At 42.6% G+C, this 17,081-nt stretch overlaps 2 protein-coding genes across 2 annotated transcripts; one reads left to right on the top strand and one right to left on the bottom strand.

Moving 5' to 3' along the window:
- The first annotated feature begins 428 nt into the window (after window positions 1–428).
- LOC4342123 (zinc finger protein ZAT2) lies at window positions 429–1,282 on the top strand. The gene has a single exon (XM_015787351.2). It carries the CDS (start codon window positions 488–490, stop codon window positions 1,040–1,042), a length of 555 nt encoding a protein of 184 aa, XP_015642837.1. The 5' UTR covers window positions 429–487; the 3' UTR covers window positions 1,043–1,282.
- A 9,310-nt stretch (window positions 1,283–10,592) lies between these two features.
- On the bottom strand, window positions 10,593–12,970 carry LOC4342122 (U-box domain-containing protein 15). Its single transcript, XM_015786955.3, has 2 exons — window positions 11,995–12,970; window positions 10,593–11,912 (listed from the first exon to the last, which is right to left on the bottom strand). Exons 1-2 carry the CDS (start codon window positions 12,850–12,852, stop codon window positions 10,875–10,877), a joined length of 1,896 nt encoding a protein of 631 aa, XP_015642441.2. The 5' UTR covers window positions 12,853–12,970; the 3' UTR covers window positions 10,593–10,874.
- Between the last annotated feature and the right edge of the window lie 4,111 nt (window positions 12,971–17,081).

Below are 17,081 nucleotides of genomic sequence, written 5' to 3'. Positions count from 1 at the left end.
TAGTTGGTTCAATTCGGGACGATGAAATGAATCTTGTATGTTTTTTTTTCTTGAAAACGTAACTAGCTAGTTATATATCTATGGCATATACATAAACTAATCTAGCCTTAATAAGCTCCATGCTCGTACTCGATCGAGCGAGCTAATAGAGAGCCCGGTCTGCAGCCATGAGCTCGCCGGACGTCGTCGCCGGCGGTGGCAGGCAGCGGTCAAAGGGATGGATCGACGGCCGGGGCGCGAGTGGACTCATGTAGCGCATGTACATTTTGGCATCACATCGATCGGCTGGTAGCTAGCTGCAGCTTGGTGTACACGTGTGATGAGTAGTACGCCATTACAGCAGCATAGCTGGAGTGACGCTACTCAGCTGTACCCACCGGCGCTGCGCCGCGCTATATAACACCGGTACCCCCCTCCGTGCACATCCATCCATCAGGTCTTCCACATACATTTTGCTGTCTCGCCACCGGAGACAGGTAGTATAGCTATGGCCGGTCAGGTGTTCGTCCATCACCTCGGCGGCGGCTCCGGCGGCGACGACCCCACCCACCCATGGCTGTCCCTCAAGTCGTCCCATGAGATGGACGACGCCGTGGCGAGCTGGCGCGAGAAGCTGGCGGACATGGCCGCCGCCGACGAACGCGCCGGCAGGTACCCGTGCCCGCTGTGCGACCGCCACTTCCCCACGGAGAAGGCCGTGCACGGGCACATGCGCAGCCACCCGGGGCGCGGCTGGCGCGGCATGGAGCCGCCCCGCGAGCCGTCCCCCGGCGACCTCGCCCTCGCCGCCGACGGGAAGCGGTACCGCTACGTGTGCGACCGATGCAAGGCGCCGTTCGAGACGCGGCAGGCGCTGGGTGGGCACCGTGCCAGCCACAGCACCAAGAAGGGCTGCTCCTGGCACGCCAAGCAGCTCGCCATGGCCAAGCCGCCCAAGAACGACTTCGACCTCAACCATCTCTCACTTGAGGCCATCCAGGCGGCGGCGCAAGAGGAACAAGCTGCTCAAGAGGGGAACAAGGATGAGGAGCCTAAGAATTAATTAATTAGGAATAATTGAACTTGCTTAGGGTTCGTTCGGTCGGTCGATCGATCGACTTCTTGTGCTTGCGTTGCGTCGGTCTGGGCTTGTGTTGGTTCGTAGCTAGCCAACTCCATGGCTCATGCAGCATATGCACATATGTCTCTTTCTCTTCTTTTTCTTTTTTAGTTTTTGTTTCTCTTTGATTTTTTGTAAGCTCGATCGATCGACAAGAAAAATAAACAAATATTGCAACCTGGATGATATATGTGCATATATGTTCATCATTTGTGGGTGATTTGGGGGAATGTGTGTTTCCCACATTTTATATGAATGTCTACACAATTTGAGGTATATCGATTGGACCTGTTTGACAAGAACAGTTCAAGCTATATATGTCCTGCGTTTTCAGTCCGGCCTGTTTTACAAGAACAGTTCAACTATATTGGTGCAAAGATCGATCGATCGTATCAAACAAAAAATTGCTACTCTAGGTGATGCACTTCTCATTTACCATCTCAAAAATTTATGCCTCCTACATTGTTTTTCACCCTGAATGGTCCCTGACTCCATGCCACTAGAAGAACTAACATCATCACGGCCGTTCAACCGATGAACAAACGTTCCGGATTTGTGGTTGTACCCACGGTTTTGTAGAAACCATCCTGGTTTTCAGTTTCACCTTTGAGAAAATAATTTACTTTTTTAATATATTTTTTCGTCTTAGCGTGAGTCAATAGAGCATTGCACAGGTGTGCTGTACATTGTCGTCCCTAGCACTTCCCAGTGTTTGTTCTTGGTGGTCGACCGGCATGACTCAACTTTTGAACTCGATGTCAAGAGAAATAGAGTTTACTACGAGTCTTAGTTTATCTTTTGACTTTTGGGTAGAGAATCGACATGAATTTTCTTGTTAAACTATGCGTACACACCTTCCCCATTCAAGCAACAAAAATCTTCACCATTCTTGTGAGACTGTTTTTGCCCTTAAACTAGCTAAGTCTTTCATGTACTTAGACCTTAATTTTACAATAGTTATTTATCTTCTTTGAATAAAAAACTATCATTTACTCATGCCTGTAAATGGCTACTTGGAAAAAAAATCTAGTTAGCTACATGTGTAGTATATGCTTTTTTATATAGACATGAACGAAAATACCATGTAAAATGCTATTAATTAGTAAGTTATAGTTGTCAGTCACTAACAAAGGCAACTGATACCGCCTAATACCCTAACGTACGTGTGGCGCTTATGAGGGCGCGAAAGATCACGTGCATGCATGCATGCACATTCGGCTAGCCTTCGTAACGTCCATGTGCATAGGCGCGCTCAGCCTATATTAATTAATTCTTGTTGGTATGGAGAAAGGTGGACTTAACTTTCTTTTTGCCAATGAAATTTTCCACCCAATAAATTTCTATTCATACTACAAATTTTTCCATGTTACTTCCTACTGGCATAGTGTCTACCAGTAGAAAATAGTAGAAAACTCTGCTCGAAGCTGTTAATAGTACAAACTTTATATGGAGAATTTTATGCGGCGGCAAAAAAAAAAAAACCTTCTATACTTCAAAACTTGTTATAGGAGCAAATATTTCTGTTTTGCTCAGAAACTTTCCAGTCCGGATTAATTCTTTTTTTATACAAAATATGGAATTTTGAGTTACAAGCTACTATATTCTAGTGTGCTACAACTATCACGAATTTTCGTGACTGATCCAATGAGGAATGGAAGTGTAGTAAATTAAACCAAAATCATTTTAGATATTCATATTCACGCATCTGCAATTGTGGTATTCTGTTGGGTTAGAACCTCAAAATGCCAAGGAACAAGTGGTATACCATCAAAATAATATTGATTGGATTAATTTATACTATACTAATTGGGGAAGCATCAATGATGTGGTGGAATAATATGTCCCGATACCTATAAATATTACATATATACAATTAAGTGAACTTTCAGTATGAATTTAATAAGATTATAAATGTGCCGTTGGTTTTTTTTAGCATATAAGTTTGTCATATAATTTAAACAAAATATACTACCGGTCACTACTAATAATATCATGCATTTATGCATAATGGACGTTAGCATGGGAGTTACTCCAGTATATGGTTTTTGGAGAGGCTCTTTCGAAACCCACAGCTTTCTACAAAACCACACTGGTTTTCAGTTTCCCTTTGCAAGGAAAATAGAATTTTTGTTTTTCGTATCTTGCAGTGACGACACAATTACAGAGTCAAAGAGTCCTACTAGCGCTGGGACCGGAGTCAACCTTCCTCCTGCGATATACATCAGCGAAGAACAGCCCAGAATTTAATACCATCATGATTCTTCTTCTTTTCTTTGTTAGAGAATTGATATTCTTTTCTGAAACTACACCATAACGCTAGGTGGATGTATGAGATATTTGTTGAGATTTACTAGCAAGGAAGCATGCATGATGCCACAGTTATGTATAGTATAATATGAAAACTATCGTGGGATAAAGAAATGGACATCTGAGATTTGTCTACATCATTATGAGTAAAATTTTTACTCGCAAATTAATCATGAGTAAAAGTTTTACTCAGGATAACGTGCATAAATATCATACGTTTATTTTAGCTATGTACCTACCCACTGAGAAGGCAGGGTAGGTACGTGCTTCAAATTTGTTTATTTAGCTATTTTTATTTTTCACTAAAAAGACAATCTATATATGACATGTGATGCAGACTCTACTGGTGTAATGTAGTGTTAATTTGGAATGATACGCGTTCAGCCGTTGACATTGGAAGCGAATGCATGTCATCCTCTAGCTAGCACTCCATATCTCAGCAGTTTCTCATATATTCTGCTCATGTTGTCTCTACTAGCTAATTAACTGACTAAGACCAGTATCTGAAGATTGAAAACGATGATTTTCTTTTTCCTTCGAAATGATATGAATCACTCATATATAAGAATCCTTTTGGAAAAAAAACGTAACAATATACTCCAGTATAAGCCACACATACAGTTCATTGCGCTTGCTTGCTTCTTGCAATCTAATCGAGGCGATCGAATGATATGAATATATATATAGCGCATATATAGGTTTTCTTTTTGAAAAGAAAAGGTAACATAATAACTACCTTAGCTAGCTAGCATGGCATGTATCAATAATCTAGCCTTTAATTAATTAAACTCCAGTGAATGACAAGCTGAGCAAGCGAGTACGAGATATCTCATGAGCTCGCCGGCCGATATCGAGTGATCGACGTCGTCGTCGCCGGCGCTGGCCGCGGCCAGACATGGCCGGCTCTAGCTAGGGGACTCATGTAAGGCATTATGCTTATATACGGTAGCTAGCTAGAGCGAACAATACAGGGTAGGTGTACACGTACGACGACGACTATACGTACGCCGGCCATTAATTAACACCGGCCAGCATATAGCTGGAGTGACGCTAGCTAGTTTTTTTTTAAGTAAATTTCAAAAAACTACAAATGCTTCAATTAAATTATCCCAAAACTATATATTTAACTAAAGTGATGTATTACAAAACTATAGATTTTAACAATAAATTTATTTCAAAATTATATGTTTAATGCTAAGTATCGTAAAACTACATATTTAACAATAAGATTATCACAAAACTATATATCTTGGGGTTTAAATTCTTAGTACTAACACCTACTATGTTTGAGTTATAAATGTCCAAATTTTGTTATTAAATTGACGCTAAACATGTATATGTACGTAGTTTCATGATAAGTTTGTTACTAAATCTGTTGTTTAATTTGCGATACTTCACCTTAAATATAAAATTTAGTGATAAGTTTGGTGTTAAATCTGTAGTTTTTTTTATACATCATCTTAAATATATATATATAGTTTTGTGATAATATTCTAATTAAGTAAAGTATACACAGTTTCATAAAATTTACTCTTTTATTTACAGACGCTAGCTACACAGATAGATGTGAGGCTGGGGAGCCGGCCGGTGACTGGGAAGGGGATCGACTAATTAGTACGTACTGACAACAACCACCTGCTAATTAGGCCCTGTTTGATTCAGTTTAGAATTATTATAATCTGAATTATTAAGAGTAAGCTGAAATAAACAAGTAGATTATTATGATAGATTATTATAATTTATAAGCCAGATTATTATAATCTAATAATCTCCTCTGGAGGAGCTTTTTTTAGATTATTGGGTGGCTAAAGACCCATTACCCTTAGATACCTTCAATAATCCAGATAAACAAACAGCTCGCAGTTTATTCTATGTTAGCTTATTATAATCCAGCTTAAAATAATCTGATTTAATAATCTAGATTATAATAATTTTAAGCTGAAACAAACAGGACCTTACTCTAGTAACCAGCTTATGTTGCTGGAGTGACGCCTAGCATGCTTGCTGCCGTAAGTATATATCTCTTGTGACTTGCTTAGAGCCAACAAGGCCGTTGATTAGAGATGTAGCAAAAGCAATATTCCTTTGACCACCTACCTGTAATGGCCCTTCCTCCTTACGCATATGCATCTTCTCAAGCTTCTATCCAAGTGTCACATACTCGGCCCTTTGTTAATTCAGCCTGATGACCCCCTTCCATTTTTCTTAATTGATTCGACCGGGTGCTGAATAACATTTTATTCCTTGACGTGATCAGCTTAATTATTTTGGTTAATTAATTCTCAAAACTTACACCTTGGGTTAATTATTAGTTCTTGATTGTAAATTTTACGATCAAGGTAGCATTTAATTGATTACGTACCAACTTTTCATGACTTGTAAACAATTGTGTACATCGTTATGAACTAGCACTGAAATATATACATTTACCTTTTTCTTATAAAAACAATCAAATTTTGAACCAATAAACTTCTATGGAACCGTCAAAGTATTCGCCTTATTAATTTTCTATACATACCCCCCCTCCCCTCCCACACACGTATCTCCCGCACCCCCCAAGCCCCACACACATGTACGCGTGTGCACGGACGCCACACAGCACCGCGTGTGTCCTCTTTCACACTAAAAATGTTAGGCACACAACGTAAAATTTTTCATAGATTAATCTAAAATATTGGACATATAATTTAATGTTTCTTTTATTCATGTGCCGTAGGCATTGTATGTACATCGTATTTTCTTTCGATTAAAGCCTTATTCTACTTTATTTTATATTAATGCCGCATGAACAAAAGTGTAGTTTGATGGAAATATATGGATAACCGTCCTCTCAGGGAGTTGCAACGTTCATATTTATGGTGCTTAACGAAAACGTCCTGGGGTCTTTCGACTAGCTCCATAAGGTGGTGGGCTAGACGACCTGGGTTTAAAGCATCACCCCTTCTAATTATTTGATATTAGGTCCTTTCTAATATTCGCCTTTTTTAAGTTGATTTTTGATAGAGTGCTAAGCTAGATGTCACTATACTCTATAATATTATAGAAAAGTTGATTTTTGGTCGACTTCGATCTCAACGATCACTGGTGGAGAAACACTTTGTTGTCCCAGTTGGTAACCCTTTATAGTCCCGGTTCAAATAACCGGGACTAAAATCGATTTTTAGTCCCGGTTGGTGACTAAAAATATGGTCCCGGTTGTTGTTACCAACCGGGACTAAAAAGTTTTGGTTTTTTTTTCTTTTCCTTTCATCCCGTTGGTCTTTTCCCTTTTTTATTGTTTTTTAGCTTTCGCTCGTGGATCGAATGAATAAAATCAACAACAAAGCCTAAATCAATCATAGATCGAATGAATAAAATCAAACAACAAAGCATCCATATTGTTTACACTTGTTCAGATCTACAACATCTCATCACAGAGAGCATTCATCACAGAGAACAAAGAAAGGAAAAAGAAAGTTCGCATCTACAACATCTTCAGCATTCATCAGATAGCACAAAGAAGAGAAAAAAAAAATTCTCCTGTCGCCGCCTTCCGATCGGCGTCGGCTGCCGCCATCCCGACCGGCGCCGGCCGCCGCCATCCCGACCGGCGCCGGCCGCCGCCTCCCGCCCGGCGCCGGCCGCTGCCCTCTCGACCGGCGCCAGCCGCCCCATCTTGTCGCCCCGCGCCCAACACAGCCGGCCGCCGCCGCCCCCGACGCAGCCCGCCGCCGCCTCCATCTCGCCGCCCCGCGTCGGGTCGCCGGCGGCGGCCTCCATCCCGTCGCCCCGCCCGGGGCCGCCGCGGCCGGCCTCCATCCCGCCGCCCCGCCGGAGGGGAAGGGAGGGGAGGAGGGGGAGGAGAGAGGGGAGGAGGAGATAGGGTGAGAGAAGAAGGAAGAGAAGGATGGGAGGAGAGGAGAGAAGAAGATAAGATGGAGATGGCTGAATGGGAGAGGAGGAGATAAGGATGGAATTAATAGGAGACTTTGCATGCGCGTGTGGATAGAGGTTTTGTTTTTCCTAACTTTAGTTCCGGTTGGTAACACCAACCGGAAGTAAAGATCACCGCTGACAACATACGAACCGGGACTAAAGATGATCTTTAGTCCAAAGATCAAATATGCCCACTGTAGCTACCAACCAGGACTAAAGATTTTTAGTCATCTTTAGTCCCAGTTTTTAGTGGAACCGGGACTATTGTGGATTTTGGTCGACCGACCAAAGATGGTTTCTCCACTAGTGGATCTGTCACTGAAGATCCAGGCAACACAGGAGTGAAGAAGCTGTTGCTGCTGAAGAGGGGAAGAAAGATGATGAGACGAAGAATTAGAGAGAGAGATCAACAAGTGAAGTGTTTTAGGGTTCGTTCGGTCGGTTGATCGTCTTGCTGGTGTCCATGTGCGTTGTGTGTTGGTTTGTACTCCCTCCGTATCCTAATATGATATTTTATTTGCACTATTTGACCACTTGTCTTATTAAAAAAAATTGTGCAAATATAAAAAATGAGAAGTTGTGCTTAAAATACTTTGGATAATAAAGCAAGTCAAAAAAAATAATAATTCTAAATTTTTTTGAATAAGACGAATAGCCAAACAGTGCAAGTAAAATATTAAAATTCCTTATATTACGGGACGGAGGGAGTAGCTAGCTAGCTTCCTACTCCATGGCTCCATGCATGCAGCGCGCCTATGTGCACATGCCCTTTTCTCTTTCTTCTTTTTATTAGTTTTTGTTTCTCTTTGACACTTTTGGTCCTGTCGGGACTTTGTAAGCTCGATCGATTGACAAGAAAAATAAACAAACATTACAACCTAGATCATATGTATGCATGTTTGGGCTCCGCAATTTAAATTCTTCTCTCCTGAGTTTCTTATCTGTTTCCATATCTCTCTCTCTATATATATGTTCTTAATTTGTGTGTAGCTAGTGTTGGGGAATGTGTGTTTCCCACATTATTTATGAATGTCTAATTTTTTAGGCATATTGAACCTGTTTGACAATAACAGTTCAAGCTATGTCCAGCTTAATTTTTTCAGTTATATTTTATAACAGCAGTTCAAGTATATCGGTTGCCCTAAAAAAGGTATATTGGTGCAAAGATCGATCGTATCAAAATGGAACTATATGTGATTTTCTAAATCTCCACTTTATAATTTACCATCTCAAAAATTTTCAACCTCCTACATTGTTATTCACCTGAATATTGGTCCCTGCTTCCCGAAGAACTAGCTTCATCATGGCCGTTCAACGGGTAAACATACGTTCAGGATTTGTCATTTGTGGTTGTACCCATAGTTTTTATAGAAACCATGTGGCTTTCAGTTTCTAATTTGAGAAAATATTTTTTCATCGTACCGTGAATAAATAGAGCATTAATGCACACGTGAGCGGTATATTACCGACCCTGTTAGAGCTTGTATCAGATATGTGTATAAAATTGGTGACGGTTTAGAGAATTGTAATTATAATATGTGCAGAATAGAATTAGAGTCGAACTTTACTCTAGGCTCTTTTTTAAATAAAGAGACACGTATAACCATATGACGACAGTAGTATAGATATGGGTACGATTAGCCGGTGGTTAGCTGTAGATCGAGGGTCATACTACCTGGATACACAGTAAGTTGTTGTTGTTGTTGAGGAGGGGAAGAAAGATCAAGAGGCGAAGAATTAATTAGCTAGAGATCAATAAGCTAGCTTAGGGTTCTTTTGGGGTGTGTTTAGTTCACACCAAAATTGAAAGTTTGGTTAAAATTGGAATGATGTGACGGAAAAGTTGGAAGTTTGTGCTATAAGAAAGTTTTAATGTGATGAAAAAGTTGGAAGTTTGAAGAAAAAACTTGGAACTAAACTCGGCCTTGGTCGATTGACGTGTTGGTGTCCGTGCACATCTCAAAGGCTTCATTTTTAGGTTTTTTTTTCTAACGTTTGACCATCCGTCTTATTTGAAAATTTTATACAAAAGTAAAAAAAATAGTCACGTATAAAATACTATTCATATTTTATCATCTAATAATAATAAAAACACTAATCATAGAAAATTTTTAAATAAAACGAAGAGTCAAACGTTATATCAAAAACTGAAAAATGAAGCTGTGGGACGGCATCTCTCTCTGTGCGTGTGTGTTATTTCTCTTTGGCTTTTAGTCTGAACTTCATTTAAGTTTCTTAGCTCGATCGATCGACAAGACAAATGATATAATTAAATATTTATAAACTGCTAAGCTCATATATATACATGTTTGTGTTAATTCCTTGATTTCAACTCTTCTCTTCTCCTGATTTTCATATATGTTGCCTATCTATATATGTTCTTAATTAATTTGTGGGTACCTAGACTTGGGGAATGTGTATTTCCCACATTTTGTATATATATGACTGCACGCAGTCAAAAAAAATAATAATTTGAAGCATATGGGCCTGTTTTTATAACAGTACGTTCAATGCATGTTTCCCTAATTAATCCTCAGTGTTCACTACTTCGTGCATAAATCGTCCCCATATATATGAGGCTAACAATTCATAGATTTCATCTAGAAAGTACAGCTCCAGAGAGCTATTGCAAGAGCATCAAAATTTTGATCGAGTAGAGCAAACGGCACGCGACGAAATTAAACAAAGTACCCTAGCTAGAAAAACATCGAGAGGGAAGGGCGCGAGGATCTTGCGAGAGAGGAGGCTGGAGCCGAGGTGGAGAAGCGTATGTCTCCCTCTCCACCGTCGGTGCGCGCGTCGCGGCGATTCCGATCCGGCCGGGAGAGGAGACGGAAGGGAAGTCCCTCCCGGTGGTCGGACATCAGAGGAGAGGATGGCAACGACGGTGAGATAGAGCTGGGCCGGCCTGTGCGAGTAAGGAGGTTTTCTACTTGTAGTTGGGCTGATGTGTTGTTAGTTGGGCTTCTTTTTTTCAGTAACCTCACAAAGGGTCTGTTTGGGAGAGCTTTAGATTCTGAGAAGCAGCTGTTTGGTAGCCAGCTTCTGATAATCTGGAAAATCTCTGAAACCCAGCTTCTGGCTTCTTAGTTCATTTTTTAGAATCTGTAACTACAGATTCTCAGAAGCTGTGGACTGTTTGGGGCAGCTTCTAACAGAAGCAGCTTTTGGAAAAAGCTGCAGCTGGGACAAGCTCCCCCAAATAGGGCCAAAGTCACTGTCAATGTACTGCGAAACTAGTACTAATAATTTAACCTGAATAAGATACTAGTAAATTAATTTTGCTTGGTTTCCTATTAAAACACCAACAACGACTTCTCTTATACATTTACCATAGCATAGTATAGAGACTTAATTACAACAAAAATTGCAGTAATGCCAACAAACAATTAATCTTTGTAATTTCTCACTTACATGTTAGTTGTTGTACGTGTGTGTGTGAACATGACAGATTAGCTATCTACTATTGATCCAAAACTAGTGGAGTATATAAAAGAATAATTACTGTTGCGGTTTCTGACAGTTGGTTCGTATTAACTCGATCTTCTTCTTCTCATGAACACTTGCGAGCTAGCTGGATGAGAGAATTGGCCTTCCTCTGCGCTCTGCTGGTGCCGTTCTTGGCAATGTCGGCCAGATGGTCATGGAGATCGAAGCCGAGGGCGTGCGCCATGAGGGCGTTGTTGCTGGAGCCCAGCTCGAGAAGAACCGAGACCGCGCACTCCTTGTTCTTGGGAGTCCCTTCCTTGATGATCTGCACCAGCTTCTCCACGAAATGCTCCGTCCCAACCTCGCCCCGGCACGTAGGGTTGGAGGCCAGCAGGAGGAAGATGGAGAGCGCCTCGTCGACCATGGCGGCCTTCTTGTCGTCGAGCAGCTTGAGCAGCGTGGGCAGGATGCCGGCCTCGATGGCTCTCAGCTTGTTGCCATTGTTGAGCATGAGGTTGAAGATGGCCGTGGAGGCGTCCTTCTTGCCTCTGACGGTGCCGTTCTGCAGGAGGTCCACCAGCGGAGGTATGCCTCCCAGGGTCCCAATGGCGACCTTGTTCTCGTCCACCATGGACAGGCTGAAGAGCGCCGCCGCGGAGTTCTCCTGCCCCTCCACGCTGCCGTTCCTGAGCACGTCGATGATCAAGGGGATGGCCCCGCCCCTGGCGATGAGGAGCTTGTTGGCCTCGTCGATGGAGAGGTTGAGCAGCGAGGTGACGGTGTTCTCCTGCATCTTCTTGTCGGGGTAAGGGAGGAGGCCGATGAGCGCCGGGATGCCGGCGTTGTCGGTGACGAGCAGCCTGTTCTCGGGGTTCTCCTTGGACAGCGTCCGGATCTTCTTGACGGCCTTGCGCTGCACGTCGAGGTTGGGCGAGGAGAGGTCCTTGACCAGCGTGGGGATGACCACCTTGGGGTCCTCGGGTGGCTCCGGCGGCGGGTCGCCGGAGTGGATCTCCACCTTGTTCTTGTCGCACCATTGCATGATGAGGTTCTTGAGGGCGTAGTTGGGCGCCAGGGAGAGATGGCCCAGCGGCTGCTGCGTCTTGGGGCACGTCCTCTGCCCTGCGTCCAGCCATTTCTGGATGCTGCGGCGTTCATAGGTCTGCATTATTTGAATCCATCAGATAATTGATATCCATGGATGGATCGAGGAAGAAGATGATGATGATGAATAGAATACTTGCCCTTCCGGTGGCGATGATGACGGGATCGGTCATGATCTCGAGGGAGATGGGGCAGAGGAAGTCGTTGGGGATCATGAGGGAGGGGCACTTCTCGAGGTACTTGGGGATGAAGACGTCGCCGAGGATGTTCTTCTCGTCGACGCCGGCGATGGCCTTGAGGCGGTGGAGGAGGTCGACAATCTGGTTGGTGGAGTCGGACTGGTGGTCGTTGATGAGCTTCTTGATGGCCATGGTCTCGGCGCGGAGGTCGGCGAGGCTCTGGAGCTGGAGGCGCTTGGCGAGGCGGTCCAGGATGGGGCGGTCGGCGTTGTTGGCGTCCTGCTCCTTGCTCTGCAGGATCATCATCAGGTCCATGGCCAGCTCCATGTCCTGCGTCTCCGTCCGCTTCTTGCTCCGCTTCTTCAGCTGCGCGCTGATCAGCTCCACCTGCTCCTTCACCTCGTCCGACACCCCCAGCTCCGCGTACGGCATCCCCTCCAGCGCCATGTTCATCTTCTCGTACACCCCCCTGAACCTCCCCATCACCGCCTCGCTCTCCAGCGTCAGGTAGATCTTGCTCCCGTCGTGGCAGCACCGGAGGAGCCGCCGCGCCGCCTGGAACGCCCGCCCCAGCAGGGCCAGCCGCCGGTACGCGTCGTCCGACAGCGCCGGCGCCGACTCCCGGAGCTCCTGGACCAGCGGGAGGAGGAGCTGCAGCCACCGCAGCAGGTTGAAGCACTCCTTCCGCTGCGACTGCCGGAACTCGTGGAACGCGCGCGCTGCGTTCGCCGTCGACAGGAGCTCCTCAAGCAGGTCGCCGTCGGACAGCTGCCGCCCCGACGGCTCCGCCTCCGCCACCGCCGCGCCCATCCGCAGCATATCCTTCGATCTTCGACCCTTGCCTGTACGTGCTTGATGGATCGTCGTTGGAGATGAGATTCATTTCATTGTCCCTGCCACCATGCAATACTTCTGCATGCAACAAACTAACTTAATTGCCGGCTTCACCTCAATTCCAGGATCATCTACCTCTATTTAGCATTTCACTACATGCATATGCACTTCAACCTCATACTACATGTTGGTATTCTTTGAGTTTGTGCCTTTGTGGTGATCTCAATTTTTTTTCTTTTACTAAAAAAAATTTTATTTTCGTCCTTTTCAGCACTAGCCCAATATGCTACCTCTTTTCAACCCAACCCACAAGTGAAGCTGTAGGTCCAGTTGGCACATCCTACTACCGTCTTCAACCTTTGTTGGTAGTTTTGTGCCCATGAGATGCCGGAGTTGATCCTCCCAAATCCGGCTGAATTTTTCTCGATCTTCCAAAATTGATAAAGGACTTTTGATCACTAATCTACTCTTTCCATTTTCCCAAAATCGGAGCGAATCAAGCTCACCGATTGGGCATCATCGGCGGCTGTTAAATAGAGATTAAATTCAGCGAATTAAAGCCGAATTGAAATAATAAATCATGGATAAAATGATGATGGAGGAGTGGGGAATAGATATTTATGCAATCAATTGGAGGAGGAAATGTACGGGCGAATTGAAATAATACATCATGGGTAAAATAATGATGGAGGAGTGGGGAATAGATTTTTACAATCAATTGGAGGAGGAAATGTACGGGGAGGTAGATTGTAGTGGCAACGATGCTAGGATTTGGCCCGATAGCGGCTGCGGCGTGCGGATCATACCGGAGGAAATTGAAAAAAACCAGACTTACCACATGCGCGCATAAAAAACCGTTCTACCAAAAAAAGAAAACGGCGAAAAAAACGGAATGGACCAGACGGACTTTGGTCCGATGGCGGCTGAGGTGTACGAATTGGACTAGAGGAGATTGAAAAATATGGACTTAATGCATGAGGGTAGGAAAAAACCGTTCGGTCTAAAAAAAATGGCAAAAAAAACAGATGGACTAAAAACAAAATCAGAAGCCTTACTTTTTTTTTTAATTATTAGGTATAGACTTACCTAGTGCGCGCAGGAAAAAACCGTTCAGCCTGAAAAAAAGGCAAAAAATCATATGGACCAAAATCAAAATGGAATCTGGCCTTACTTATTTTTTAATTAGATATAGACTTATCGCGTGCACGCAGAAAAAAAAATCAATCGGCCTAGAAAAAAAAGGCGAAAAAATTGTTCGGCCTAGAAAACAAAGGCGAAAAACCAGATAGACACAAACAAAATCGAAAGCCTTACTTATGTTTTAATTAGGTATACAGATATAGTTGTACTTGTATACATATCTCTCTTTTTGGTACAGCACGATACTACTGACACACTAACGATTGCAGGCAAAAATGTTGTTCTGGTGTCCCAGTAAAATTACCAAACAGTAAGTATAGCCTGAACTTTTACTGTGACCGTGATGCTTCTCTACCTAGGAAAACAAATAAAAATGGTGGAGACATAACGGTAAGGACTGGACTGAACAGGAGGACCATGTGGACCCAAAAAGCAACAAGAAACCAACGGCATTATTAAGCCGTCACTAGGAAAAGGACGGCATGTAGCATGTCCCTCAAACATTCATTCATTCGTTTTTCCCAATCCCACGATATCTATACTCCTTAAAAAAAAAGTAAAAAATATATTTTCTTCATTCAAATATAAGTGGCAGCATAATATAGATGTGATATATCTAAAACTATGAATTTGAATAACAGTCTATTCAGATTTATAGTCGTAGAATATGTCATATTTGTAGTATGTTGCATTTATATTGGAACGGAGATAGTAGTAATTTATCCCACAATATTTATATTCCTTTAAAAAACAGTGATGGTTACAGTAAATATGTTATCCTACCTACTCTCATTTTAAATTTTGCAAATAAACCCCTAAACTTTAAATCAAATCCAAATGGCTAGCCCCATAAAAAATTAGAGCAAGACGAATATTCCTATACATATTAATAAATTTTCTTTTATCCATAGCAAAGAAGGGCATTTAGCTAGTGATCATGATTTCTCAGTCATTTTCCTTTGATTTACTTCAAGCTATGAAACTATACTGCATACAGTATGTGTTAAGTGTTAACGATAATTTAATTTGCCTCATCTTTTATATTTCACTCATTCTCTCCATGACGCATGGGCCCGATTCTCCTTTTCGTATAGACAATATTTGAGGGATTTCCAAATTTTAGTGGCAGAAATCGATCCAAAATACATCTGCCTTGTGCCTACACGTGCATGAGTGTCTATCAGTCTAATTGTTTGGCCTACGTACAGCTAATGTAAAATGTTTTATCGGTAAAAAAAATTATGGGTAAAACTTGTGTACACGTCAACAAAGTCAATGTTGAAATATATAGTATGATAAAAAGAAACTCTAAAATTAACTCCAAAATCAAAATTTTAAAACTTAAATTTTAGCAGCGCCTTATAAGCAAAAGGCACACGATGGGAGGCTATATTTTCACCCCATTGCCACACAAAGCAAGTATTAGTTTCCATGAAAATAAATGGCAAGTATTACTTTTCAAATATTTTATTTCCTGATATGATTTATCCCATTAAACTTGGCCACCTCATATTGAACAAAATGAAAAAAAAAATCAAGCTATGATTTAAACCATTTGGGCCAACCTGGTGTATACTTAAAAAATAATTAAAAAGCTTCCTTCTATGATTTAGGTCATTAAGTCAGCCACCTCATATTGAACAAAATCAAAAAAAAAAATCCAGCTATGGTTTAAACCATTTGGGCCACCTAGCATATATTAAAAGTAATTAATTACAGAATTCCTTCTATAGTGTAGGTCATTAAGAGTCAGCCACCTCATATTAAACAAAATGAAAAAAAAAGAATCTTGCAGTTAATGGTGTAGCCCACTAAATCACACATTAAACAAAAATGAAAAGGATATACACAAACAGGCCGACGCCAACCACCGTTGTTTTTGCCGATTCCGCTAGCAATCTTCCTAGTCGTCGACCAAGATCCTTTCATCAACTCCATCTACTTATTCATCCAAGTAAATTGCACCACCATCACATTGGTTGGTGTTGAAATACCCTAGGGAGATAGCTATGCCAACCACAACCCTATGTGTTGTTGCCGGTTTCGCTAGATCCAACAGTCTTCTTAGTCGTTGACCATGGTCCTCCCATCGCTCCCTCAAAATACCATAGCCACCATTGAGAGGTGGCCATGCCAATCGCCATTGTTGTTTGCTGATTCCACTGGATCTAGCGGCTTTCCTAGTCATCGACCACCCCTACATATGCCACCGCCACATCAATCATTGCTATTGAAAAAGCCTAACTACCATGGGGAGGTGGCGATGCTAATCACCACCATTGTTGTCGATTTCGATGGGGATGATAGGCTTCCTACCCAGCGGTCAACTCTACACGTTCCTTCCAACCTCCTTCTCGAATTCCTTATGTTTTGCTCCCGTCGTCGTCGTTGTTGATTCCGCTAGATCTAGCGGCCGCGCTAGCCACTAACCACTCTTTACATGTTCATTTCAGCCTCCTCCATGGATTCTTCTATAGTGAATCTTGTCACCACCACACCAATTAATGCCATCAAAAGGAATTTGGAGAAGACAAGTTCCTTGATGATCGAGCTGACAATGAAGGTCAGTGTAACACTAATGGCCACTTTGGCGTGCTTGATGGGGAGCAATGGAAGCATGACATCCCCTTCCCAACCTCAAAGGACATAGATGTGAAGGTATGACATTAAACAATTGTTGCTCTACTCGGTTAATAGGTCGGTCCTTCTATCTCTCACTTTTTTTTGGGTGGGTTTGGGGGGGGGGGGGGTTGTGACATTCTTAGGCCCTGTTTGGGGGGCTTACGATTATGAGAATCTGCTAGTTGGTAGGTAGCTTATGAGAATCTAGAGAAGCTGGATTTTCTAACTTCTAGCTTCTAGTTCATTTTATGGATTCTACAACTATAGATTCTCAGAATTTGGGGTGACAATCTAAATTGTTTTGGGAGTTGGAGATTCTATGGGATACTGCAGCTGCTAGAAATTCCCCCAAACAAGCCTTACAGTGTGTGTCTTTTCTCCTGTTTTCCAACTTTTACTCTCTTGTTTTCCATGCACACATTTTTCGAACCGCTAAATGGTGTGTGTGTGTG

Source organism: Oryza sativa, chromosome 6 (assembly GCF_034140825.1).
Source record: "Oryza sativa Japonica Group chromosome 6, ASM3414082v1".
NCBI lineage: Eukaryota > Viridiplantae > Streptophyta > Magnoliopsida > Poales > Poaceae > Oryza > Oryza sativa.
Note: the sequence above shows the minus strand (reverse complement) of the source record. Positions and strands in the feature narration are given on the sequence as shown.

Bases quoted from the DNA above. Each gene is read 5' to 3' on its own strand.
- LOC4342123 (XM_015787351.2), top strand. From the start codon at position 488: ATGGCCGGTCAGGTGTTCGTCCATCACCTCGGCGGCGGCTCCGGCGGC.
- LOC4342122 (XM_015786955.3), bottom strand. From the start codon at position 12,852: ATGCTGCGGATGGGCGCGGCGGTGGCGGAGGCGGAGCCGTCGGGGCGG. The intron at 11,913-11,994 runs GCAAGTATTCTA...CAAATAATGCAG, and splicing joins TCATCATCGCCACCGGAAGG to ACCTATGAACGCCGCAGCAT.